Source organism: Lottia gigantea (assembly GCF_000327385.1).
Source record: "Lottia gigantea unplaced genomic scaffold LOTGIsca_5, whole genome shotgun sequence".
Lineage (NCBI taxonomy): Eukaryota > Metazoa > Mollusca > Gastropoda > Lottiidae > Lottia > Lottia gigantea.
Genome location: NW_008709715.1, coordinates 4,466,809 through 4,480,555, shown reverse-complemented (window position 1 = coordinate 4,480,555; position 13,747 = coordinate 4,466,809). Strand labels below are relative to the sequence as shown.

Below are 13,747 nucleotides of genomic sequence, written 5' to 3'. Positions count from 1 at the left end.
AGATTAAAAGTAGGTAGTATGTAACACTGTGGTTATTGAATGACATACCATGATTGTGTCATCAACAATAATTATTAATTATACACTAGACTTAGTCATGCATTCTAGTTGTTTTCCATAGTTACCATTTCTCACATATAGTCTAGAAATAAGTATGTAATGATTCATTTTTACTTTGGAGTTTTACATAAGTACAATTCATCTGAGTTTCATCACACCATTCTTCATTCAATGTAGTCGAGGTAAGCAACAAATTTGAAAATCTATAGACCGAAAGTTTGAAACAGGATTTGAATTGCATTGTTATACAATAAGCAAGAGGCGGGCGTCTAATGAAAACATCTAGATACGTTTTGATACATGCAAGTAACCCTCAACTATTGTATCCCGTTCACTACGAATCTTTATAAAATTATTAGCGGGAACGAGGAATTCAAAAGGTTGAAAACTATGGCTATAAACAATAGCAACTCAATATCTTTTGAATGTACCATAGTAAGACATGTTAGGCATACTATCAAATTATGCGATGAAACCTTAATCTGCTGGTCTTCTCGACTCCATCCTTCTTTTTATATAGTCATGTCCTGGTAGACTTTTTACTTTAGTTAAGAATCAAGACACCAACCAATATTAACGAATCAACAGGAATGTTGCAATAACCTATTGGTTATTTTAATACACTGCATCCTCATACGCATTGACGTGCATGCAAATATCCAAGGTGTACTTACTTAATCACAATTTGCCTCATCCTTTACAGACCCACTTTAGACTCAACCCGCTTATTATAATACGACCAAATTTTATTCGACAGAATTTATCGGTTGTAAATTGTAAGAATTATGTTACCTTATTGAGTTTTTATCAACTAAATAAGACTTTAACTCGGCTATAAATTTCTAAAACGCACGTAAATAGAACACCAAATTGGTTTCATTCCACGATATAAAATATTGACAATTTTCAAAACATCAATGATGTTTTTCATTCCAGATTTGTAGTTGTATAAAGAAAAATGATGGTTGGCAGCCTTCAAAATGAATATATTTACAAGAAAAGAACGTAAATTCACAAGGATTCGGCAACTTTTCCTGCTGTCCACATTAAAGGGGATAAGGTTCGTCGAAAGCATGGTCTTCTTGAAGGCGCTGATGTGACTGGAGATTACTACAAGGAAAGAAATGCTCTTGTGATTTCCCCTATCAAAGACCTCAGTATTTATAATATACGGGACCACTCAGGGCCCACAGTAGCCAAATCGAGTAGATGTACCAAGCACTTTGTTCGACAACGCAAGGCTATTGTGCTGAGTTCTTATCATCCTAAAGGGAAAGATAGCCCAAGTCTTCTCGAACAATCACAGTCTTTACAGGGATTTCGAAAACAGATCAACAACAGATTGGGCGAGCCAGGAGGGAGTGAGACCAAACCCATGGCGACAAAGCTAGCACCAATATGTCATTCACAGCGTATCACCGCCAAGCTAGATGGTGTTAGTGGATATGATATCCAAACCTCTACCAAAACAGTATACCTGAAGACTAGGGGAATTCATGTCCGTGTAACAGAAACTCCAAAAGAGGCATTGGCAAGAAATGTAAGACAAACATCACCAGATGCTGTTTCTCGAAGTAGCTCAGCGACGAGGAAGGAGAACGTCACCGAAGATCTTAGATTAATGGTCCACGGAGTAGTCTCAAGCAAACCAGCTGATGAAGACCCGGAAGTTCGAAAGAGCGAAATTAGCAGCTATGCCATCCGTCAGCAATATGGACAACACTTAGAAAAGAATTGGTATAAATCAATGGTTCGTGAGATGAATACTAAGAATAAGGAAAGTGTCACGCAGCAGAGTTACCCGTTTACCCCGGAAATGTTCTACAGTCCGGAACCAGAAACAGACAGTGGCGACGAGGATGCTGTAAAATTCAGCTCAGAATTTCGAGTCGTCGTACAAAACTCGACTGTGGAAAGATCTTTAAGTGGTTACGAAAGTGAAGCAATCGTTGACGATGAACCTATTTCCCTTAAATACCAGTCAACTAAATTTGTGTCCATGGATGTTTTGGTCAGTGATCAAGAGTCTGGCAGTGAGTCAGACATAGAATTCATCATGAAGAACGGCGGACTTCTTCAGAAGCGGGTTAAGAATAAAATGCATGCAAAGCGCCAAAGGCAGATGACTAGATTTGAAAAACTGCATGCTAAACCAGATGAAGTATCAGATGAGGACGATGACTATGAATTAGAAAATATGACAGATAAAGAGCTCAGAGCTATGAGATTAAAACTCAAGAAACCCAAGTGGAAATTAAAACTTAAAGGCATAGCACGCTTCAGACAAGTAGTTAGATCGATTTGCATTCTTATGTTTTTCCGTCGCGTCATAAAAGAAATAAAAAGAGAACGCAAAGCGCGTATGAGACGAAACAAAAGGCACAAAAGTCTTGGTGGTTTTTTAAGTGGAGAAGATGACGAATGCAACAGATTGTCTAAACTCCATCATTACAAAACTCTTAAAGAACGTTTTCTTGATGAAATTGGTTGGAAATTAGTAGAACAAGTTTCTAACTTGGCGATTAAAGATGGTTTCGGCTACGACATCCGAGATGAACTGGCATCTGGTGAGCGCCGCTCTCGTTATTTAAGAGTTCTTGAAGAGTGGTTTGCCAACGACTCACAAGAAGCAACACAAATTGAATACATTCCCAATAGAAGAACATCAAAACGTTTATTAAAGAAGACGATAAAACGAAGCACTAGTTGCCCAGAACTCATAAAGCCGAAGCAGTATCGAGTTTTACACAGTCCTGTCAAGTTCCTAGAGCCTAAGACTGATAAAGAATTTTCCAAGAAAAAGGGTAAAGGGGGTAAAAGAAAAACAAACAAACCCCTCAGATATCAGAAAAACAATGACGACGATGATGATTATGCCATTGGATCGTACAATGAAGGAAACGGAAGAAGAAGCAGTTTTGAGTTGGGAAAGAAATCTGGCGGTGCGCTTGATCTTCGAGATCTGTTAAAAGATGTTCATATTCCAGCTAAAGAAATCAAAATTCAAATAGCTGAACGAAAAATGAGAAGAAATCGGAAAAATAGCCGACAAGCGAAGAAAAAGGGTTATATACCTTATGACGCCAAAAAAGCAATGGAAGCAAACAGATTCAAGATACCGGATTTTGAAATAAATCTTTCTCCAACCAATACTAGTCCAGTAGATGAAGACGAAGACAAGTCAAGTTCCCCTACCCATGAAAACAGTGAATCTCCAACTGAATCCAAAACACAGTTAGACAAATTACATACGTTTTCGGTGCGCAATGGACCATTCGTCAATAGTAGCGTATCTTGGAATAAATCCAAGCAGAAAAACCAGAATACATGGTCTAATGAAGAACTTGATCGTGAAATCCAGAGAGCGGGATCATTGTTTTTAGAAATGAGACATTGTCGGTATATAAGATGGTACAGACTTGGTCAAGCCATGGTCAGCAGAATGTTAGAACTAGAAAATGAAGTCATGTATGGGTTTACTCTCCAATCAAAACCCACGCACCAAGAGTAAATTTATTAGTTTTTGTACTGTTATTAAATTATTTCAAGTAATTATATGTTTATGTTACTTTAATGTTTCATTGGTATCAATAGCTCCTATCCTGGTTATTTGGATAATTCCACCCGCTTTCCCCATGTCAGTGTAGCAGGTTGGTTAGGCTATCTGTTCAATTTGACTAGATATTCGACAGTCTGCTTACGTTTAATTCCACCTCCTATCCCATAGTGGGGAAAATAAAATAAAGCTCGAAAAATGTCCAAGATACAAGGACTACGATAAGTTATGTATCACGATATAATGATACATAGTTACACATAGATCTAAAAATCAGTGTTGCATTGTTGTTCTCAAATATCAAGATTACAAATAATTCTAAAACACCAATATTACACATAGTTCTAAGATATCAATGATACACATAGTCTTAAGAAACCAATGTTACACATAGTTCTAAAACATGAATGATACAAAAATCTTAAACATCTATATTTCATATAGTTCTGTTATAACAACGTTGCATATAGTCTTAAAACACCAATTACAAATAGTTCTAAAACACTGATGTAACACATAGTTCTAAAACACGAATAATACACAAATCTAAAAAAATCTATGTTTCATTTAGTTCTGATATATCAATGATATATATAGTTCTAAAACGTCAATGTTACAAATAGTTCTTAAAATACAATTTAATACATAGTTCATGTGTTACATATAATTATAAAACAGTAGACACATTGTTCTAAAACTTCCATATAAACCATAGTTATAAAAATTAACCTTACACAAAGTTCTACAATATAATCGACGTTACTTATAGTTTTTAAACATCAATATAGTTCTGAAATATCAATGATAATAATAATGATAATTCTCAAACACTAATGTTATATAGTGCGAAAACATTTAATATACAATTCTGAACATCAATGTTACATATACATATATGTAGTTATCAAAAATCGATGCTGTTACATAATTCTCAAACATCAATGTTCATAATTCACAAACATTTTCTCAAACATCAATGTTACACGATTCTCAAACATCAATGTTACATAATTTTCAAAAATCAATGATACATAATTCACAAACATTTTCTGAAACATGAATGTTACATGATTCTCAAACATCAATGTTACATTATTCTCAAACATCAATGTTATTCGTTCAGAAACATCAATGATATCATTGGGGTAGCCTGGGGCTTCAAGGCCCATCATTCCGGGCGATATATTTGTTATCGCGTATCCTTGTAAGTAAACGCTCCAGTAGCCGTCAAATGCAGGTAGTCATAAAAAAATTTATTCACGATTTAGCTAGTTAGGCCTATTAAATCGTAATTAAACCATTTTAATCGTACCCGTATCCAGACTTGATTGCTCGGAGGGTCAAGTAATATATCTGGAAGGGTGTAGTTGCAGTAATGTCAGAATCACTCTCATCATCATATTTTTGCAACCTTAAAATATCATTTTTTCAATTGATTGTTTCATTCATTACCCTTGTATGCTGTGTTTACGATAGGATACGATGTATTTTCAAAATTTTTAAAATGTTTCGAAATTCTGGTATTAACATACGCGTGATAAATGCTTGTATTAAAATCTGATTAATTGCCATGTGAAAAGTTGACGAGATTCTTACACCGTAATAAACTTTCAAGTTCCCTACACCTTGTATAATTAAGAATTTCAATACCAGCATTGTAACAAACTGAATGTCATAGTAGGCCTATATACAAAACGTGGATATAAGATCGTGTTTTTAACAAGAATAACATAGACAACTTATTAACTCATAACAAACACAATACTATTCAGACAAAAGATTTTATAGACTATCTTTGCTATAAACACAAGAGTTGATTAAGATTTTTATGGCTCTTCAGAACGATTTATTTGGTACTTCAAAAACTGTATTTGTCGCCGGTCACGATAGGCAAGATAATTAAAGCGTAAGAAAAGTTTGGAGTATGTGGACACAATATCTAACTTATCTAAGTTATCATTATAGACGTGAATAGTGACCTTCAGCAACAGATGAAGAGCTGTCTACGAAGGAAAATAAGGCAAATCTTAAGTGTTCATAGCGACGATAATAGATCATTTGGAAAAAATGAATGGAAGAAACACTTGTTACATTGTCAATCAGCGCCTAAATAAGTTTTTATTTTAAGGACTGAATATATACAGTCGACTGATTTATAAAGACTTCTATGACCGAAAGATGGAATATAATGTCATTGTGTCAGGCGTTTAAATCTGAACAAGAGGAACATTACATTGGATTTCATGTTTATTGAACCCATTTTGTTGGACACATTACTTTCAGTTAGATTACCATTGTTCATATTATCATAAGCCGATTAAGTTACTAGCATAAGCGTAATTTACAGTTTCCAGAGGATATCAGAATGGATATAATGAGACGAAGTGAAGTGTGGCTGAGAGCACATAGTAAAAATATCGAACAAGAGAAGTACTTGGAGAAAAAACTCACTTCCTTCAGTACCAAATGTCGCAGACGAACAAATCAAGTGCAGCAGCAGATATTTGATATCTATCATCAAGAATTACAACCGTTACAACAGGAAGCCAACAAAGGAACATTCCAAAGCCATCATCTTGAATATGACAGCCGACATTTTGCTCCACAGAGAAACTTGCATCAAAGAAGTCCACCAAAGGTGGAAATATCTGACATTCGTCGTTCATCCCAAAGCACAACAGTCAGTGAATTAGTGAAAGGGGCCAGTAAAAGAATAAAATTTCCAAAAATAGGAATAAAGTTGAAGACTGATAATGTTATCTACGTTGACCAACCAAGGAGAAAGTCCACAGATAACATTGCAGATTATTGGTTGAGATCCTTGAAGGCCAAATCAATGAAATACCATGAAAGAGATCAACGCTTGTCATCTATCCGTAGAGCTTTAAACATTGGAGAGAGCTGAAAAAGCATTGCATTTGATCAATCTCTCGTTGATTAGAATTACATATATTCTAAATTTTGATTATCTTGAATCATGAATATCCTGTTTTTGGAAACAACCAAACCTGGTTTCCTGATGGACATTCGGATATCAATATCCATTATGTCAGTCGCATGAGTTCAGATCCAGTAATTTAATACACGTACATGGGTATGGGGGTAGATGATCCGACAGAAGCTGACTTTAGTGACTCTGTAATGTCTAATGATAAAGTCCCGTTTTATATTGTTCTTGCGAGAGGGAGACGTTGGATTGTAGCGTGTGTTTGATATCTATGACAGGTAAAACAGGTTTATCAGAACAATGTTATAATCACAATCAATTTGATTTGAATCTACCTGTAATTAATTTTATCAGTGTAATTTTGTGAATCAATTTTTGTCATATTTATTTGGATGTTATATGAACAAAACGAGTTATTTAGGCCTATTTGCTGTTAAATGTTTTTGATAATCAATAAAATATTGATAAAAAAGTATTTTAAGTTTCTGAAAATTTCTTAGGAATTAAAAATTTACGTTTACGTTTTTTTGTTTATTTAAATTGTCTGAACTTTGATGCAATGTGCTAGTTGCCCAAGGACTTTAAACTGGCGCTAATGTCCATTCCTTAATCGCATAACACCTTCATTAAAGGAATAGTAAAAAGTTTTCTAAAAATTGTATATGCATCGCGTCCGAAAATTGAAATGGTGCAAATTGGTGCTATCAGTGCGGTGGTTTATGATGTCGTATTACGAACCACCGTATATCAGTTTACTCGATACACATAACAAATTCAGAGAACTTCTTTACAATCCCTTGATCAATTGTTTGATATATAGTTGATATAGTGCCGATGGTCCCAATATTGTATCTTAATTTCATATACCATTGAGTATGTCGCTGGCAAGGAAACTTATTCGTAATCTTCTGCAAAACTTCAGGACAATCCTCTAAACAGTAACAGAAAATTGGGACATAAAACTCCTTCCTTGTGACAACTCTTTATTGACATTTTTCATTTCATGTATTTTAATATATTTGATTGCTTACGATATATTAATCCGTTGTACTTTTACAACTGTGGCCTTATTGTCATCTGCTTGCAGTCTTTATACACGGCTCGTCAAATTCTACATCATCAAAATAATCCTTACATTGTTCACGAGTTCATCGGATTAAAAGGATTATCTTAAACATGAGACATCAAATATAAAGTGTATCAACCTTGGATATGAGCTGACTAAATTATTATTCTTTGAGGCCTCTTTAATTTAATAAGTTTTTGTCTAAATTCTCTTTCTTGAACACTGCTTGGCATTCATTAGCTAAATCATGAGCTCAAAATAGGAAATAAAACTATATTTCATTTCAAAATAAAAGACTTATAGAATTACTTAATCGCTATCATTGTCAAATTGGCTAAAACATTATAGTCTATTTAATATCAAATTAATACTGGATTTTTCATTCACCTTTATATTTTCAGAAAATGACATTTCTGTAATTTGAGTTTTTCCTACCACAAAAGCCGCTATTATGCCAAACACATAAATGCTTGCTGATAAAGTGGACACAATATATTTGTAACAAGTGTTTGTAGCACCTGCTGCAGTTTAGAGATCACTTGTGAAATTTGCGGAAACATAGGACATGACAGTTAGTATTATGTACTAATTATTATATGCCTGACTTGGTTAATTAGATTTAAGGGTAATTAGAGGTGTGCGTGGTGACTGAATCTACTTTCTCAATTTTTATCGATTTTCCAATAAATGCAGTAAGTATATTGTCTTTGTATCGTATACAATATCATTACCGTTCAGTTCGTGTTCACGGCAGTTTTACCTATTCAGCATTTAAATTTCTGGAATATTCAGCTTGCCTTCAGTTGCCAGGAGGCACAGTGTGGAAGACAGAACTCTGAACGGCACCATGACGGCTGCGGAATTTTCATCCTTTGAACATTCAATTGTTGGAATAACATATATGGTAATCGGTAAGTTCATCTAAAAGACTCCGTTTAATTTCAGGCATTTAAAAAGTTGTGGATCTTGTATGCTTAGGACTTCATGAAAAAGAAATCAAATAAGCTCGTCTTGTAGTCTTATTTTTATTTTATAAAGAGTGAAACCTGGTGGTTGGGAGAGAGTAGAGTTGTAAGTCGATGTTAAACAAGTTTTTGTGAATTAATTCTAATTTTACCATTTTGTATCTTTTTTCAACCAACAATTTTTTTTTTTGCACACAAATGTTAAATGTTGTAAACATTTTCCGATTAAACATATATAAACCTATTTTATACTCATCAAAATCAATCCTATATCATTACTTGATTTTTGGAATGAATCTATATTTAAAATTGCTATAAATAATAATAACAGAACCTCTAAATGCAGGTGAAATAATTAAGTAATTGTTAAAGATTACAATCAAAGCCTTATTTATGATCTATTTTTTTCTATAAAAAATTTGAATAATGCCACTTTTAATCATAATGAGTCCCTGTACAATTTCCATTAAGTATTCATATTAATATCCATTAAACAGAATATTATGTTGTTGTTATCAAATATCATTGTAATGCCTAAAAGATAACATAGAAAGGCAATAAAACGCAATCACACTTGATTGCAAATTTTCTGGTCGGAAATAATCATTTAAATCAATGAATCAATGTATGACTATATAAGAAATACCAGAATCTTGTCTATCATAATAAGCTGTTTTACGATATTTCATCAATATTTAAAACATCAATCATGTAGTAGACAAGGTCAAATTTCTTAAACTAATAGTTTCACAATCGATATACTGCTTTGGTAATGATAGAATTGTTGTTTGTAGATGTTGCATTGATGAGGATACTTTACTGTCAACGGAATGTTCCTTCTACGGAAATTGAACCTGCTTATGCCTTCTTTAATATATTTCAGGTATTTCTGGAACACTCCTTAGTTTACTGGTAGCTTTAACATTCATACGTGAAAAAGGTTTATTTAAATATGGTCGAGCATGGCTACATATCAGTTTAGCAATAGCTAATGTTGGCGTTGTAGGAGCTTTTCCCTTCTCTGGTTCGTCCAGTTTTAGTGGAAGGTAAGATACCACCAGTGTTATCCATGTCATTAAAGTCTTGAAACGATAGTTCTAGATGGGCCTTGTTCTCAAGTATCATTATGATAAGCATTATTTTAACAAGCTGTCTGGTTAGTCTTTTAACCGCCGAAAATATGAATAACCACCGCATACCTACATTGAAGCAAAATCGGAAAATATGTCTCGATTGTTTAGACTAATTTATAATGTTTCTCGTAAAATTTTTCTACACGTGTTTGCTGATACCCCTTTAAATAAATTAGTATCTCATTTGTGAAGCAAAGAGAATTTAAGATCATATCTCTTTAAAATCTAAAACCTGATTTCTGTCTTATTTTTCTAATCTTTTGTGACGAAAAGAACGTTAATAACATTGTTTTCGAGTTATTGTGACATAAGACTAATTTAATGAAAGCTTGTATCCTCCAGAGTTTCTTCAGTCTGTTAAGCTGTCAACTAATTTGATTATCTTTGTAGGTGGTTATATGGAAGTGGAATGTGTACTTTTTATGGCTTTATTGGAATGTTCTTTGGAATAGCTGCTATTGGAAATGTGTTTGCTCTTTGTGTTGAAAGATATCTTGTTTCTAAAAAGAAAGATTCTGGTAAGAATTGATACGTATCTTCATTGAATTCCCCTAAAGATTTGCCAAAGTGATGAAAGTGCATGATGTACAAGCACTCTGATTAGTCAATATCCTATTAATTAGCACAAAATCTATCACTGTGTTTCATACCTGTTTCCAGAGCCAAGATCATTGATGTTTACTATAGTGCGGAATCACAATGCTAAATTATAAAATTATTTGTCGCTGAATCATAAATAGGAGGATTCGATGGGTCAATAACGTAATAATACAAAAACTTAGATTTTTGTCTTTTGAACTATAGTGTCAGATTAAACAGAAATGCACCAATGACCACCCAATTCTTAATACATTAAATGTTATTTATATTTCAGTTGATAAAGTATCAAATCAGTTCTATTGGATGATCACAGCATTAGTGTGGATTAATGCATTTTTCTGGGGTATTATGCCAGCACTAGGATGGACCAGGTCAGTTTTTCGTCATTTTTGGAAACTGTTTAAGTTGATTTCATTTTGAAACTGAGACTTTTAGCTCAAAATATCGTTCCAAAAACTTGATTCATCTTAAAACGTTAATAACAATGAGCCGTAGACGGAAGGGTAGGAAATTGTATTCACTTCTTCCAGGATATGATTACTATCGACAAAAGCCTTCAGTTTTAAATATTCTTCACTGAAATCTATTTCTGACATGTTAAAAACGCCTTGAAGTTCAGATAGGACACTGGGTTCATCTGTAGTACAAATTGTAAAAGATTCATCTACAGTTAGAAATCGAAAAAGAGAAAATTACTATAACCCTCTTTGTCTTATCGTGTTGCATGACATTTCAATTTATTTCCTTTCTATCAGTATCATATGATTCTAATTACAGCTATGACATCGAACCATCTGGAACATCTTGTACTATTAAATGGCAGAACTATGATAGTGGTTATCCTAGTTTTATGGCCATGTTGAGTTTAACATGTTTTCTTATACCACTACCAGTTGCCCTAATCTGCCTTATACTGTCTGGCACTGATAAAATTACCGAAGATAAGGAAGAAAAAACATATTTTAGAGAAGACCAACTACGATCGGTATGTAAGAAGAGTTCTTGCCAAGTTGAATTCTGAGATTGCCATGTACTCCTGTGGTCCATGTGCAGAGAAAACACAAGGCGTTGTCTATCGGACAAGTGTGATCAGAATTTATCGGATGGCATTATTCATGTGCGAAGAGTTTTGCAATTACATAATATTTGTTCATACTTATAGGGATCAATTTTAGCTGACCTAGTTGGGTGGCAATTATTAGTTACTCAATTCGTCCTGTTTACGTTTAAATTTGAATTCAGCTTGCACCCATTTACAGAAATATTAAATCTTACTTTTATAAAAGCATAATAGCTTTAAGGAAAATTTATATATATTTTTTTCAATATTTTCAGACTTGTACGTTCCTTCTGATATTGGCTCTTATAGGTTGGGGACCGTACTGTTTCATTTGTATCTGGGCCTTATTTGCGGATACAACACAAGTTTCTATGTTAGCTGCAGTGATACCACCCTTAGCTGCCAAGACCATGGTACTACTCTATCCCGTAGCCTATTGCCAGGGAAACAAAAGATTCAAGAACGCCTTTCTTGGGATGTTCATTTTCAACGAATCACCAAAACAACAATAGAATATCGCTATTTTGATGCCGCCATATCTGCATGAATTATCATTGTATCTATAAATAGGTATACGCATAAGTTTTGTTCTTGTTCATTGTCATTTTTATCTTTATACTAGTCTGTTGAATACGTTACATGTTTTTGAAGATTCCGAGAGCGACATAGATAAACGCGAGATGATGTTTTGTCGACATATAAGGAGAATAAAAATGTCGAGCGCCACGAAAAGTCGCTGCTCATATTGCATGAAATACTTTCCTTCGATAAAGCCAAGCCTAAAACTCAAATTTGATTCTATTTTCATGAATTATATTTGTGCTATCTTTGTGCCTTTTTGTGTTTGCTCTGTTTGCTCAATTTAAGTATGCCATAGGCTCGATTGTGCGACATAAATTCGTCGATTTTTATTGTCCGAGAAATCGTATTATTTGCTTCATCAACCACTCTACTGTGTTAGACGAAGTTGCCTTCAGGAGCTTAAGAGCTTAAGTCGAAATATAAAAGAGACTATGTCCTCTAAATATTAGCTGCACCAGCTGTTTGAGTTCATCAGTAATTATAGCATATGATATGATCGGTCAATACCGCACTGGAAGTGCAATTGCATTGTCGAGCGGAAGCCTGACGTCGGATTTAAGTCTGAACTGTTCTAGAACTCTATCAGCTCGTTAATATCTACATGTACTGTAATATCAGAGAAATATTTTCGTGTTCCACGCGATTACTGCTTTTTATATCTTAATATTGAACTTCCGCCTTAAATTGATTTTCTTATCTTTCTGATATATTGTCTATATAATTGTATGGAATTGTCACAATGACACGAGTGTCATCATGATATATTTCAAATTGTACTGCTATGTTTTTTGTATGTTAAAGTTAATTGTATGGTGTATCTTTCAATGTGTTTTTGCTCAATTTATTATTTCCGTATTGAACATGGTATAGGAACAAGCTCAGTTCAAATGGGAACAGTTTTTGATTTTAACTTTAAAACTGTATAAAAAGGTAAAAATAAACATTTTTCGTCTTTACGCGTTGTTTGTGTGAAGATGTTATGAGAGATAAATTGTCGGGCGAGACAGCAAGTTATATCAGTAGTAGATAAAGAAAGAATATTATTATGACATTTCTAAGATGCACAGCAAGTTAAGCAGTTTCCGATATCATATCAATCAACCAATCAAATTTTGATGCGTTTTACTAAGTCAAAGGCAATAACTCAAATTCCGTTCATCGAAAAATCGTTAAATTCAAATTTATATAAGATCTCATTGTAATAGATGATTACATCAAATTTCATCAAAATCAGATAAAAACTGTAGTCTCTATTGTGTTCACAACTAATTACGATGTGGTTTGGCAATGGCAATAACACAAAAACTCAGAAATTCGAACATGACCTAGATCTCATCAATATAAATGATCACACCAAATATCATTTAAATCGGATAAAAAGTGTAGCCTCTATTGTGTTCACAAGCCAATTGTGGACGGAGGGACGGATTCGACGACGTTATACGACCACATTATAATGTGGGCGTATAAAAACGATATTATAAGGTTTCACTAACCTTCAAGGATGCCGTGTTCATAGAAATAGAAGTACATTATCAGAGTGAATGAGTTTTCTGTTGGCTTCATATTGATGATTTGATAGGAATTGGTTTTATTTATTGAAGTAAGATATTGATGATTTCGACTACACTCTGAAGTATGAGGTTTAAAGAAATCTTATAAAAAACATTGGATATGTGTGCTTCCGATATTTTGCCTTTAATAATTAATACATTCTACATCTATCCATGACAATTATCGATGGAAAGCAAAATTATCTCTAAAGAATAAGACCAACA

The 13,747-nt window shown here is 33.7% G+C and overlaps 3 protein-coding genes across 3 annotated transcripts; all 3 read left to right on the top strand.

Annotated features, from left to right (window-relative positions):
- Positions 1–1,435: 1,435 nt before the first annotated feature.
- LOTGIDRAFT_154376 (hypothetical protein) lies at positions 1,436–3,571 on the top strand (the record flags this gene model as incomplete). Its single annotated transcript, XM_009062061.1, has 1 exon — positions 1,436–3,571. One exon carries the CDS (start codon positions 1,436–1,438, stop codon positions 3,569–3,571), a length of 2,136 nt encoding a protein of 711 aa, XP_009060309.1.
- A 2,410-nt stretch (positions 3,572–5,981) lies between these two features.
- Positions 5,982–6,521, top strand: LOTGIDRAFT_154375 (hypothetical protein; the record flags this gene model as incomplete). Its single annotated transcript, XM_009062060.1, has 1 exon — positions 5,982–6,521. The coding sequence occupies one exon, from the start codon at positions 5,982–5,984 to the stop codon at positions 6,519–6,521; it is 540 nt and encodes a 179-aa protein (XP_009060308.1).
- Positions 6,522–8,476: 1,955 nt separating this feature from the next.
- LOTGIDRAFT_154374 (hypothetical protein) lies at positions 8,477–11,899 on the top strand (the record flags this gene model as incomplete). Its single annotated transcript, XM_009062059.1, has 6 exons — positions 8,477–8,540; positions 9,478–9,640; positions 10,118–10,245; positions 10,602–10,698; positions 11,105–11,312; positions 11,663–11,899. The coding sequence occupies 6 exons, from the start codon at positions 8,477–8,479 to the stop codon at positions 11,897–11,899; spliced, it is 897 nt and encodes a 298-aa protein (XP_009060307.1).
- Between the last annotated feature and the right edge of the window lie 1,848 nt (positions 11,900–13,747).